At 55.2% G+C, this 12,988-nt stretch overlaps 1 protein-coding gene and 1 long non-coding RNA gene across 4 annotated transcripts; one reads left to right on the top strand and one right to left on the bottom strand.

Annotated features, from left to right (window-relative positions):
* Positions 1-29: 29 nt before the first annotated feature.
* Positions 30-8,754, top strand: LOC132083667 (endothelial cell-selective adhesion molecule-like). Of its 3 annotated transcripts, none has more exons than XM_059488489.1 (7): positions 30-92; positions 5,311-5,465; positions 6,781-6,994; positions 7,071-7,226; positions 7,371-7,493; positions 7,591-7,729; positions 8,108-8,751. In XM_059488489.1, the coding sequence occupies exons 1-7, from the start codon at positions 47-49 to the stop codon at positions 8,457-8,459; spliced, it is 1,185 nt and encodes a 394-aa protein (XP_059344472.1). In that variant the 5' UTR covers positions 30-46; the 3' UTR covers positions 8,460-8,751. The 3 variants fall into 3 exon arrangements, with proteins under 3 accessions (XP_059344472.1, XP_059344473.1, XP_059344471.1); XM_059488490.1 differs by having other exon boundaries at positions 85-190; positions 8,108-8,744; XM_059488488.1 differs by lacking the exon at positions 30-92 and having other exon boundaries at positions 5,211-5,465; positions 8,108-8,754.
* Positions 8,680-9,780, bottom strand: LOC132083668 (uncharacterized). The gene is made up of 2 exons (XR_009419971.1): positions 9,279-9,780; positions 8,680-9,238 (listed from the first exon to the last, which is right to left on the bottom strand). It is a non-coding gene; the product is annotated as an uncharacterized LOC132083668 (long non-coding RNA).
* Positions 9,781-12,988: the final 3,208 nt, after the last annotated feature.

Here is a 12,988-nt window from a genome sequence, read left to right as displayed (position 1 = left end):
CGGTCCCGCCCCCGGCGCCCCCCCGGCACCTGCTGCGGCTCCGGCCATGGGCGCGCTGCGGCGGGCGGCGCTGGCGCTGGCGGCGCTGCTGGGTGAGCGAGCCCCGGGGGCACCGGGGCACCGAGCGGGACCGGGGGACCGGGGGATGCCGGGCAGGACGCGGCGGAGCTGTGGGGATGCAGCGGGCGAGGTTCGGCGGTGCTGGCGGGGGATCGGGGTAGCGCGGCGGGCACGGGGCAGGACGCGCTGGGACCGGCGGGACGCGGGAAAAGCGGGATGGAGCGGGCAGGACGAGCGGGAGATTTTGGGGAAGCATCGGGCAGGACCCGGAGATAGCGAGGGGGCACCGGGCAGGGTGTGGGAGCAGCCGGAGGCGCCCGGGATCCCGACACCGCCGGGAAGCCTTAGGGTGGCACCGGGAAGGACCAGCCTAAATCCATGGACCGTGGGGTACCAGGGGCGGGGGTCACAGCACCCACCTGTCTCTGTGCCCCCAGTCCCCTACCCCAGCAGGCAGGTTGGGAGGAAAGGAGGGAGAGAGATCCATCCCCCTCCCCTTTTAGGAGTGCCTGGAGTGGAGAAAATCTGAGTCTTTCTGGGAAAAGCCATTTGTGCCTTGGAGCTGCCAAACAGCCGCATCCAACATCCCCAAACCCGATGTACCCCCATATGGGGACACTCCAGGGACTCCAAAGTGAGTCCACAGTTCACCTCCCTGCGTGGCACTGCGCAGGAAAAATCCACTGTTTTCCCTTGTTTACTGGTGCTGCACAGCCATCCCAGCTGGTTTGGAGGTGGGGGATCTCAACGCTTCTCTGTCCGTGGGTTTTTCCCTTCTTCCACCCCTAATTTCCCACCCCATTTGAGTCTTTTTGGAACTTGCCACGATTGCTCCAAAAGAAAACATCCTTTGGCATTCCCAGCGAAGGAGAGGCCTTTGGAGAAAGGAAACGGCCCCAAAAACAATGGCAGCAGCATTTCCTTCCAGCAGAACACTGGGTGGGGGTCCTGGAGCCGCCACTTGTTCCTCCTTGAAGGTTTTCTTCCTTGATAAAAGTTAATTAAAGCATGCTTGTATGAGGCATGGGGGTCTCTCAGCCCTTAAATCCCACCAGGGCGCTGCTTTGCCGCATCCTGATGGCATTTTCTGCATGAAATCATGATGGATTCCCACCAAAAAAAATCACACTTGAGCCCTGGGATGTGACATCACGGGCACTGATAGCTCAGAAATGCAGCAAAAAGACCCTTTTGAACCCCAAATGTGTGTTTTTCCTTTAGTTTTGCTTTCAGGCAGTCCTTCCTCGTCCTATGGGATCCTCATGAGATCGTGATGGGGAAAAGCAAAATGAGGGATGTTTGTCATCCTTGTTTTCTTCCCAGTCCCTATCCAATCCCATCCCCAATCCCAACCCCAATCCTTTCCTCAATCCCATCCCCTGCCCATCCCATCCCATCCCATCCCATCCCATCCCATCCCATCCCATCCCATCCCATCCCATCCCATCCCATCCCCGCCTCTCCCTCCCACACCAGGGGTGAAGCACGTTTCCATCTATAGCAAAGTCACATATGATTATTGCATTATTTAATTTTTTTTCCCCAAATTTGGTCTCTCTGGAGGATAGGGCACTTTCTGGCCCCCCCCTGCCCCCGGGGTCGTGAGAAATGCCGCTGTGGATTTTCCCAAGGGACGCCGCACAGCCCAGCATCTCCTATCTGCCCGTTTATAAATAGTCAAAGTTAAGGGAAGAAAAGGAAAAAAAAAAAATCCCCAAAAATAATTTTTAAAAAAGGGAAGGCTGCCTTGCAGTGCTGAGATGCTCCTTGACCTTTTTCCAAGCTTTTTCAAGGGTCCCTTTTCCGGCCAGATTCCCGCTGTGTATTTTAAATCCCAAGCTTGGTCTTTTGGGATTTAATTTGGGTCTGGGTTTCACATGACTCCAGCGCCTTAATCCTATCAACTGGGGTCATCAAACCCCAACCGCCTCCGGGATTTAATTCCCCTGCAGTTCATGCTTTAGAGACTTGGGGAGGGGGCTGCAGGGGGAATTTGCTTTTTTGGGGGTTCAGGGTGTGCCAGAGCCAGGAAACAGCTTTTTTTTGGGGTGAAAGGATAAAATTTTAGATGAGGATAGGGTGATTGATATCAGCAGGGATTAATGTTAAGATTGCAGGGATTTAAAGGTGATTTTTTTCCATAGGGAATGAATTCAAAGGGAAATTGGAAGCTGTTTTTAAATGTTTTGTCACGGGAAAATTTAAAGTATTTTAGAATGCTAAATTGTAAGATATTTATTTAATAGGGGGAAAAAATTATGGCTATTTTTAAAGGTAAATTTAAGTCTATTCTGTTTTTCCATATGCAATAAAAATCCCAGCAGATGGGCTGGGGCGGGGGGAAAACACCCGGGCAGGTGTTTAGCTCAGGGCAGCTGGATCAAAACCCAGGTTTTGAGCCCAAAGAGCAGCAGGAGGGGCTGAGGGCCCCAGGCCCCCCTGGATGAGTATGAGCACCACGAGCAGCTTAATTTTTTCGATCTGGTTAAAGCATTAGAGGATTTGCAGCGTCGAGGTGGCCAAAGGCAGAGCTGTGCCAGGGAGTTCGTCCCGTGCCTGCAGCTCCAAACCCGGCCCCACCAGCCTTTCTCAGGGTCACACCTGTCTGAGATGGCGAATTTGGGTGAATTCTGCAAGAAAAAGGGGATTTTGAGGAGAGGGCACCCTTCAGATCTGGATGCATCTCCCTCTCCCCCATACACTGGAGGGGAGATGATGGAGCTGGGATCTCCTGTTGCTGCAGGAGTTTTAAGGATGGCAGAGCAAAGCTGCAGCCCCAGAGCACAATTAACATAATTAACGTGCTCCTCATTAGCTTTCAGGGTTAACAGCCCCGGGTTTGCAGCAGGGAGCAGCTCTGAGGCTCACGGGGCTGTGTTAATGCCTTGGGGTGCAATGGGAACCCTCTGGCTGGTGCCAGAACATTTTTCCCTCTCTGGAGCCTGGATATCCCCAGGAATCCCCAGCACCTTTTTTGTGCCCAAAAAGCCATGCTGATGGAGGATGTGGAGTGAAACACCTGGATTTTCCCAGGTGCTGGGGATGCACAGGGGTGTAGAAGCTGTGGAGTCATTTATCGATGCCATCTGCATAATCAATGAACTATAGTATTAATAATTTTTTTATTATTATCATTATAATCCTTATACTTGTCACTCTTTTATTACTAATATTATTATAAACACTCTTATAATTGTTTTTGTAACTATTATAACTGTTAGAATTGTTTTTATTAAATTACAATTATAATCCTTCAACCAGATCTATTACCTGTTATCTCTAATATTTCTAATAGAAATTACAATACAATTATTGAGTGTAATCTATTTTCTTCTAGATTATCCCAGTTTAACACACTTTTATAATGATGGAGATCTGGGCTGAAAACACCTTGATTTTCCCAGTTGTTGAGAATGCAGGGAGGTTTAGGGACTGTGCCATCTGCATAATTAATTATCTGTATTATTATTATTATTATTATTGTTGTTGTTGTTGTTGTTGTTGTTATTTTCTATTTCTATTTATATTCTTATTATCAGTATTATCATTATTATGACTGTAGTTGTTATTGTATGGAATCATTGTTACAATTATTATAATCACTATTATTATTATCATTATTAATATAACTTTTATCATTATTATTCCCACTTTTAGAATTATTATTCTCACTTTGATCATTACTCTCATTATTCTGAGCACTATTATCACTTTCACATCCCCGCTATTATCCCTATTCTTACAAAAATATACCTATATTTATAACTGTTATAAATTATATGTTCTCAATGATCTATTTTGTTCTGGAAATTCCAATTTAATGAGTCGCCATCCCATATTTCTTTCCACTTTCTCTAAATTTCATACAATTATCTGTATAATTACATATAAATACACTATAATTACCATTATTTTTCCATACTCTCTATTGGATCTGATACCACAGCTTTCTATAATTAATAAATAATATTATCAATGATTTGGGACCTGCAGGCGCCTCCAGCATCTCCCCCCCCCCAACCCCTCCAGGATTTAAAGGTTTAAGTTCTTAGCCTGGGTGAGCTATTTTTACGCATCCTCACCAGACTGGGCCTTATTTCTCCCAGTTTTTCACCAGAGAAGGGAAATGTAATTATTTTTTTTTTTTTAATTCCTGAGAAGACTTATCAGCCGGAGCAGAGTTTCCTGCCTGGAGCTGGAAGGCTCCGTCCGGAAATGGCACCCATGCCTTGCCAGGAGGGGGATGAACGGATGCGGGAGGAGGCTAAAAATACCCCCCAGCTCCTTGTTTCCCTCTTCCCACCCTGGAAAAATCCAATTAAAACCTCTGAGCTCTTAGGGAAAAGTGTGAGGTTATTGAAAGCTCCCGAAATCCTTCCTTTTCCCCCCAGACTGAGGGTTTGGGATGAGGGGGCAGCATCATCTTTCCCCCTGCATCCCAATGTGAGGCATCCCTGGGGCGCTGGCAGGGCTGGGCCAGCCGGGGTCACGGATCGATGCTGGATGGATGCAGGGATGGAGCTGCTGGCATGCAGGGCCTGCTGATGTTCCCCTGGGAAAAACAAACCAGCCCCAGCACAAACTCAGCCTGGGCTGATTAATTTTCTGGCCGAGCCTTAGGGGCAAAGCTGGGGAATGATCTTCCCCCAGGAGCTGAGCATCCCTCTCCAGTCCGTGGTACCACCCTTGCCCCATCAACCCCTCCAGTGGGGCTTGGGGGATGCTGGGATGCAGGGGACACGGTGACAGGGATTGGGGTGGGATATTTAGGGTCAAATGAGAGAAAGCCACTCATGGATTATCCCAGTTTAGTGCTGGCAGCAAAAATGGGATGCTGGGAAAGGTTTGTGGGGTGCACATGGGAGAACCCTACAAATAAATCCCATGGGATCTGGTGCAGCATCACGGGAGGCTGGGAGTACCCCAGTACTGAGCTAAGGGGGTGTCTGCCTGCTGGAGGTGGCTGTATCCTGGGAAGGGTGACTTGTGCCTTAGGAATTCCCGAGCTGAGCGTGGGGCGGAAGCTGGGGTGGGAGGGAGCAGCAATGTCCTGCGTCCTCCGGAGCAGGCGGAAAGCCCTTCCTGTGGCAGGGAAGGAGGCAGAATGTTCTCTTGGTTCAGCTTCCTGGTGATAACCTGGGATTGTTGTTTTTGTCTTGGGAATGGGGGTTTTTCTCACAGTGAGGTTTTGTGGAGAAGTAGCACCTGGGGTTGAGTCATTTCCCCATTTCTTCCCTCTCCCATGGGCAGGTGTCTCCTTGGCCGTGCTGGAGGTGCACGTGGGGACGAGCCTGGTGTTCTCTGTGGAGGGGCAGCAGGCAGTGCTGCCTGTCTGGTACAGCAGCCACTCCCACCAAGAGCCCTACATCACCTGGATGCTGAACAAGAAACCTGCTCCCTTCCAGGTGAGGAGAGGGCTGGGGCTGCAGGACTGGAGATGGAGGGGACCAAGCTGGTCAATGACCATGGAGGGGCTGCTGGTGGTGCCTATGATGGGGGGAAGATTATGGTGTCAACCATGGGGTAGTGGCCACAGTGTCCATGGTGGAAGGATGCCCATGATGATGAGGTGGCCATGATGGAAGGAAGCCCATGATGATGAGGTGGCTGTGGTGGAAGGAAGCCCATGGTGCCCACCATGATGCTCATGATGGGATGATGCTCATGGTGCCTGTGCAGGGAAGATGCCCACAATGGGCAAATGCCCATGATGGGGGGAACATCATGGTGGCCCACAATGGGTAAGTGCCCATGAGGGGAGGAACCTCATGGTGGCCCACAGTGGATAAGTGTCCATGGGAAGGACGTGGTGCCCATGATGGGGAGATGCCCACAAAGGGGAGATGCTCATGGTGGGGACGTGCCCATGGGGAGATGTGTGGGGTTCCCACAGTGGGGGCATGCTTGTGGTGCCCATGGTGGAGAGTTGGCCCATGATGGGGTGAAGTTCATGGCACCCACCATGGAGAGGTGACCACCACGGGGGACATGCTCATGGTGCCCACCATGGGGACATACCCATGGTGCCATCTCCATACCCACGGGGAGCTGCTTGTGGTGCTCGTGATGGGGTGGTGTCCACAATGGGGGGATCTCATGGTGCCCACCATGGGGGTACCCTTGATGGGGGTGCTCATGGTGATGTGTAGATGCCCACAATGAGGTCATGCAGTGCCTGCAGTAGGGAGATGCTTGTGGTGCCCAGAGTAGGGTGAGACACAAGATGGCGAGAGATCCAAGATGGGGAGATGCCTGTACAGGCAGGTGTTGTGGTGTTCATGGTGGGAAATGCTTACACTGGGGAGATGACTGTGGTCCGCATGATCAGGAGGTGCCTATGGTGGGGAGGTGCTCATTGTGCCCATGAGGGGAGATGCCCACACTGGGGTCATGCCCAGGGTGCCTGCAATAAGAAGGTGGGAGATACCCCTGGTAGGGAGATGTCCTTGGGAAATGCCCATGGTGCCTACAATGGGAAATGTCCACAATGGGGCACCACTTGGAGTGCTCCTGATGCGGAGATGCTCATGATGGGACAGTTGCTCATAGTGCCCATGCCAGGGGTATTTGTGCCTGTGGTGGGGAGCTGCCTGCAGCAGAGGTAAAGCTGGAGGGGGCTTATGCAGCAACCACTGCTCTACAAAATTTGGGGTTTTGGGGGACTCTTCTCTCCAGCAGCATGATCTGGAAGCACAAGCATGTGGTATTTCCCCAATGCAGATCCTGTCAGTCATAGGCGGGGTGGTGAAGGTGGAGGAGACAGATCTGAAGTCCCGTGTGGGGTTCCTGCACCCCATCGAGACCCGCAACATCTCGCTGCTCATCAACGCCACCCGTGAGCAAGACTCGGGTCAGTACATGTGCACTGTCAACGTGGTGGATGACATCATCAGGATGCACAAGAACGTCGGCCTCATCAACCTCACCGTGCTGGGTAAGGCTCCCCCAGTCCCCCCGGCTCCCTTGGAGCTCCCCATGGTGTCCCTCAGGACTAACACCTGTGCCCACAGTGCCACCGGCCACCCCCACGTGCCAGCTGCATGGCAACGCCGTCGTGGGGGCCAACGTCACCTTGAGCTGCTCCTCCAAGAAGGGGAAGCCCTCGCCCATGTACCAGTGGCAGCGCGAGCCGCCCACCCTGCAGGTCTTCTTTCCCCCTGCCCAGGGTAAGGTGGCACCGGTGTGGGGCTGGGGAGTGGGCTGGAATATCCTGAGAAGATTCAGATTTCATCTCCTTGACCACTTCCTGCACGAGGAGGTGGAGGGTGTGGGAGTGGCTGTGAGGCAGCACCCAAATTTTTCACCTGCAGACCGGGCCAAGGGCACCCTCAAGCTGACCAACCTCTCCCTGGAAATGTCGGGGGTCTACGTCTGCAGGGCTGAAAACCAAGCAGGTTCTGAGAACTGCAGCATTGTCCTGGAGGTACAATCAAGTGAGTACGTGTCCACAGGGCTGGGGAGGGGGACACAGTCCCCATGAGGTCCCTGTGGGAGTAAGACAATGAGGGAATCTCTGTCTCTCTCTGGCAGCAAGCACCAAAGCAGTCATCGCCGGCGCCGTGCTGGGCTCCCTGGGTGCCCTTGCCACCATCATCTTCTTTGCCCAGAAGTTTGTTGGCTACAGGAGGAAAAAACGTGACAGCCAGGAGGAAGGAGCCAACGAGATCAAGTGAGGAACTCTTCTTGTGCAGGGGGCTCAAATCATCAATAGGTTTCAGGGTTAACAGACGAGGAGAGTGTTTCCACCTCTGGCCCATCATTTCTCAGGCTCAGAGTTAATAGTGGGGAAGAGTTCTTCATCTCTGGCCGGTCATCAATATGCTCCAGAGGCAACAATCAGGAAGAAAGTTTCCACCTCTGGCCAGTTGTTATGAGGTTTCAGAATTAACAGGGGGATTTTCCACCTGTTTTCCCCTTTCCCTTTTTGTTTGGGGTTCCGGGATGTCTGCACACCCTCACTGCTAGGGAGAGTACACTGTGGAGGGAGGGATGGAGGGATGGAAGGGTTCCCAGGGCTGATCTCTGTGACACTCTCCCTTCTTGGCAGGGAGGACGCCGTGGCCCCCAAAACCCCATCATGGCCAAGGAGGCCGGCCTCAGACACCCTGTCCAAAACCAGCACGCTGTCGTCCATCGCGGGCCCGCGGCAAGGCTACGGAGCCAGAGCCCCGTCCGACACCGCCTCCATCCTCACCAGCACCGGCAGCTACCGGGGCCCCCCTCCCCGGGCAGGGGCGCGGCCCCCCAGCCTGTCCCCCCCCGCCGCCAACGGGACCCCCCGGCGCCGCCCGGAGCCCCCCGCCGCTGCCGCGGGCACGCTGCCCCCCTCCAGCCTGGCACGGGCCGGAGCCGTGCCAGTCATGGTGCCAGCGCAGAGCCGAGCGGGCTCCTTGGTGTGAGCACCCCCAAAACGGGGTGCCCACAGCCAGCCCATCCCACTCCCCGATTCCTGGGGTGGTTTTGGTCCCTTTTTGGGGTTTCCTTTTCTTTTTAACAGATGCCTCGAGCAGCTGGACTCATCGTGGGTGTGTTTAATGGGTGCAGGGGCTCTCTGCGTTGGAGGGACCCCATAAATATCACCCCCCAAACCAGCCCCAGCCCTGCCTCAGGGGGGTCCCCTTTTATGGTTTTTTTTTCTATATCTATATATTAGGTGAAATGAGGGATTTTTTGACAAAAGAAAGTAGGGGTGGGGGGAGGGGGGATGATGGGGACACACACACTTTTTTTAGGGGTTTTCTGATTAAAAGCTGCTGCGCTGCCCAGCACCGGCGCTTTGGGTGAGTTTGTGTGGATTTCGAGGCGGGGAGGGATGTGCCACGACCTTCTGGGTGATGTCATAGGGCAGGGTGATGTCACAGTGCACCAGCCAAGCTCCTCAGGCTGAGGTGACATCACGATGGACGTGTTGTCACACCCATGACCGTGATGTCACTCCCTGTGTCAGGAGGTACGATGCCACAATGAGTGTGTGACATCACAGCACCTGAATGAGGCCTGGATGATGCCATACAGGCATCACATGTCCATCAGGGATGTCACCTGTGCCTGCATGATGTCACACCTACCATCACAGAGCAGGGATGTGACACGTGCCTGTATGATGTCACACCCACAGTCATGCCTGGTGGTGACATCACACACAGTGGAATGATGTCACTCCAGCCGTCACACACACCTGTATGGTGTCACACGCCCAGCAGTGACATCACACACACCTGTATGGTGTCATACACCCAGCAGTGACATCTCACACCCCTGCATGGTGTCACAGCAGCTGTCACTTGTCCAGTAGACATCACCACCCATCTCATGCCAGCACCTCACAGGTCATCTCCCACCCACAGTGATGTCACAGCACACGCTGATGTCACGTCCCAGCCTGGCAGTGATGTCACACGTGCCTGCAGCGTGTTGTACACACACATGGGAAGTCCCTGCTGGCACCCCCAGCCCTCCCCCCTGCCCACTGTGACCTCACCGCTCTGCCGGTGGCATCAGAAGGCACCGAGGACAGGCCGGGGCTCTGGCAGGGGCGTTTATTGGGGCGGGGGGTGTCTGGGGTGGGGGGGGACAGCCAGGGACAGGGGCGGGGCCTGGCTGTGGGGGGACCCCGGGGGATGCATGCGGGGGGCAGGGGGTGAAGCGGGGGCTCCTGGGCCTCGGCGGGCAGCGCTGGGAGGGGGTCGGTGGCGAGGGGTGTCCGGTCAGCAGCTGGTGGCCCCTGCAAGCAAGGAGAGAGCGAGAGGTCAGCCTGGGCATGGCCCTGCCTGTACCCTGTACCCTGAGCCTTGTCTGTACCCTGCGCTCTGCTTGCACCTTTAGTGCTCTCTGCACCCTGCACCATGCTCTGCCTGTACCCTGCACCCTGAGCCTTGTCTGTACCCTGTGCCCTGCACCCTGTCTGTACCCCTGAGCCTTGTCTGTACCTCATCCCGTCTGCACCTTTAGTGCTCTCTGCACCCTGTGCCTGCCTGCACCCTTCACCCTCTACCCTGCCTGTACCCTGCACCCTGTGCCCTGCCTGCACCTTTAGTGCTCTCTGCACCCTGTGCCCTCCCTGCACCCTGCCCTGCCTGTACCCTGCACCCTGAGCCTTGTTTGTACTCTGTGCCCTCCACCCTGTCTGTACCCCTGAGTCTTGTCTGTACCTCATGCCCTGTCGGCACCTTTAGTGCTTTCTGCTCCCCATGCCCTGTCTGCACCCTGCAGCCTTCACCCTGCCTGTACCCTGAACCCTGAGCCTTGTTTATACCCTGTGCCCTGCACCCTGCCTGTACCCTGCACCCTGTGCCCTGCCTGCATCTTTAGTGCTCTCTGTACCCTGTGCCCTCCCTGCACCCTGCCCTGCCTGTACCCTGCACCCTGAGCCTTGCCTGTACCCTGTGCCCTGTGCCCTGCCTGTACCCTTCACCCTGTGCCCTGCCTGTGCCCTGCACCCTGAGCCTTGCCTGCACCCTGTGCCCTTTAGTGCTCTCTGTACCCTGTGCCCTGTCTGCACCCTGCAGCCTTCACCCTGCCTGTACCCTGTGCCCTGACTGCACCCTGCCCACACCCTGCCCCCTGCTCCCGTGCTGCTCCTGCACCCTGCACCCTCTCCGTGCCCTCCCCCTGCCCACACCCTGCCCGTGCTCTGCCTGCAGCCCGCCCACACCCTGCCTGCACCCTTGTCCTGCCTCCACTGCTGCCCACGCTGCCCCCACCCAGCCCAGGAACCTGGGGGAGACCCCTGCGTGCACCCCCCTAGGCAGAGCACCGTGACAGGAGGAGGGGAACCCGGCTGCCCTGCTGCCAACCTGCTCAGCCCCCCTAACAAAGGAACCTCTGGGCCCTAAGAAGCTGCACAGCACCTGCACTTGGCAGCTCCCTCCTCACTTAAGCCCTCTGACATCCTCACTGCAGCCCCAGTGCAGCCCCGGTGCAACCCTGCTCAACCCTCACTGCAGTCTCATTGAATCCCCATCCCCAGTTCATTCTCACTGCATCCCCCTTTGCAGCCCCACTGCAGCCTCACTATGTTTCCACACTGTCCCCACCGGATTTTCACAAAACCCCCACTGCATCCTCAGTTCATTCTCATCCCAGCCCCACTGAATTCCCTCTCCATCCTCTGTGCATGCTCACTGCATTTTCACTGACTCTCCAGTGCATTCTCACTGCATCCCCATTGCTCCCCCACCACATCTCAGTTCTGTTCCCACTGTACCCTCAGTTCATCCCCACTGTGTCCCAGCTGAGCTCCCCTTCCAACCCCACTGCATCCTCAGTTCCTTCCCACTGCAGCCTTATTGAATCTCCACTGCATCCTCCTCTTCCTGCTCACTGCATTCCCACTGCATCTTCAGTCCATCCCCACTGTACCTGCACTGAATCCCCATTGCACTCCTACTCCATCCTCACTGCATCCCAGTCCCATCCCAGCTCCATCCCAGTCCCATCCCCACTGCATCCCAGTTCCATCCCCACTGCATCCCAGTCTCATCCCAGCTGCATCCCAGTTCCATCCCAGTTCCACCCCAGCTGCATCCCAATCTCATCCCAGTTCCATCCCAGCTGCACCCCAGTCTGATCCCAGCTGCACCCCAATCTCATCCCAGCTGCTCCCCAGCTCCATCCCAGTCTCATCCCAGCTGCAACCCAGTCTCATCCCAGCTCCATCCCAGTCCCATCCCAGTCTCATCCCAGCTGCATTCCAGCTCCATCCCAGTCTCATCCCAGCTCCATCCCAGTCTCATCCCAGCTGCATTCCAGTTCCATCCCAGTCTCATCCCAGCTCCCTCCCAGTCTCATCCCAGCTGCATCCCAGTCCCATCCCAGCTGCACCCCAGCTGCTCCCCAGTCTCATCCCAGTTCTATCCCAGTTCCATCGCAGCTGCAGCTCCCCCAGCCCCGCCACACTCACGTGGCCGAGCCGGCAGCGCTCCCTCCCCGCCGCTAACCCCGAGCGGGCCCCGCCGCTCTCCGGGGCCATCCCGCGCTCCCGGCACCGGCACAGCGCAGGGCACGGCCCGGGCACGGCGCAGCCACACCCGGGGCTCCAATGCCACGCGGCCTCGGCACCGTGGGCGCTTTTTAAATTTACCTTTTCCTGCCAGGAGACTGTGACACAGGCTTTTAAAAATAGCATGTGCTGAGGCGAGGCGCTCGGGGTGGTGTTGCTAAGGGAGAGATTCAATCCAAATCTAGGGCTGCGCCTTCCCATCCTACTTCCCATCCTTCCCAACTACTACGGCGCGCACCCAAATTTAGGGCAAGGCAGGGGCTGCCTGCCTGTGTGTTTCCATCTCCTGGGAGAAAAAACCCCTTCTCCACCTTGAACCAGTGTGGGGAAGGATGCTCCATCCCAAATATGCACAGGGAAGGTTGCTCCATCCCATATCTGCACGGGGAAGGATGCTCCATCCCAAATCTCTGCAGGGAAGGATGCTCCATCCCAAATATGCACGGGGAAGGATGCTCCATCCTAAATCAGCGTGGGGAAGGATGCTCCATCCCAAATCTGCACAGGGAAGGTTGCTCCATCCCATATCTGCACAGGGAAGAATGCTTCATCCCAAATCTGAGCAGGGAAGGTTGCTCCATCCCATATCTGCGCAGAGCAGAATGCTCCATCCCATATCTGCACAGGGAAGAATGCTTCATCCCAAATCTGCACAGGGAAGGTTGCTCCATCCCAAATCTGTGCAGAGCAGAATGCTCCATCCCAAATGAGCATGGGGAAGGTTGCTCCATCCCAAATCTGTACAGGGAAGAATGCTCCATCCCAAATCAGCATGGGGAAGGTTGCTCCATCCCATATCTGCACAGGGAAGGATGCCTCATCCCATATCTGTGCAGAGCAGAATGCTCCATCCCAAATCTGTGCAGAGCAGAATGCTCCATTCCAAATTTCTGCAGGGAAGGATGCTCCATCCCGAATCTGCACAGG

This window comes from Ammospiza nelsoni, chromosome 24, assembly GCF_027579445.1.
Source record: "Ammospiza nelsoni isolate bAmmNel1 chromosome 24, bAmmNel1.pri, whole genome shotgun sequence".
NCBI lineage: Eukaryota > Metazoa > Chordata > Aves > Passeriformes > Passerellidae > Ammospiza > Ammospiza nelsoni.
This window is presented reverse-complemented; position numbering and strand designations above follow the sequence as displayed.

What these genes read in the sequence shown, in the direction of transcription:
- LOC132083667 (XM_059488488.1), top strand. Translation starts at nt 5,223, where the DNA reads ATGGGGGTTTTTCTCACAGTGAGGTTTTGTGGAGAAGTAGCACCTGGG. An exon ending in CATCAACCTCACCGTGCTGG is followed by an intron (nt 6,995 to 7,070) that starts GTAAGGCTCCCC and finishes CTGTGCCCACAG; the next exon opens with TGCCACCGGCCACCCCCACG. An exon ending in CTTCTTTCCCCCTGCCCAGG is followed by an intron (nt 7,227 to 7,370) that starts GTAAGGTGGCAC and finishes TTTCACCTGCAG; the next exon opens with ACCGGGCCAAGGGCACCCTC.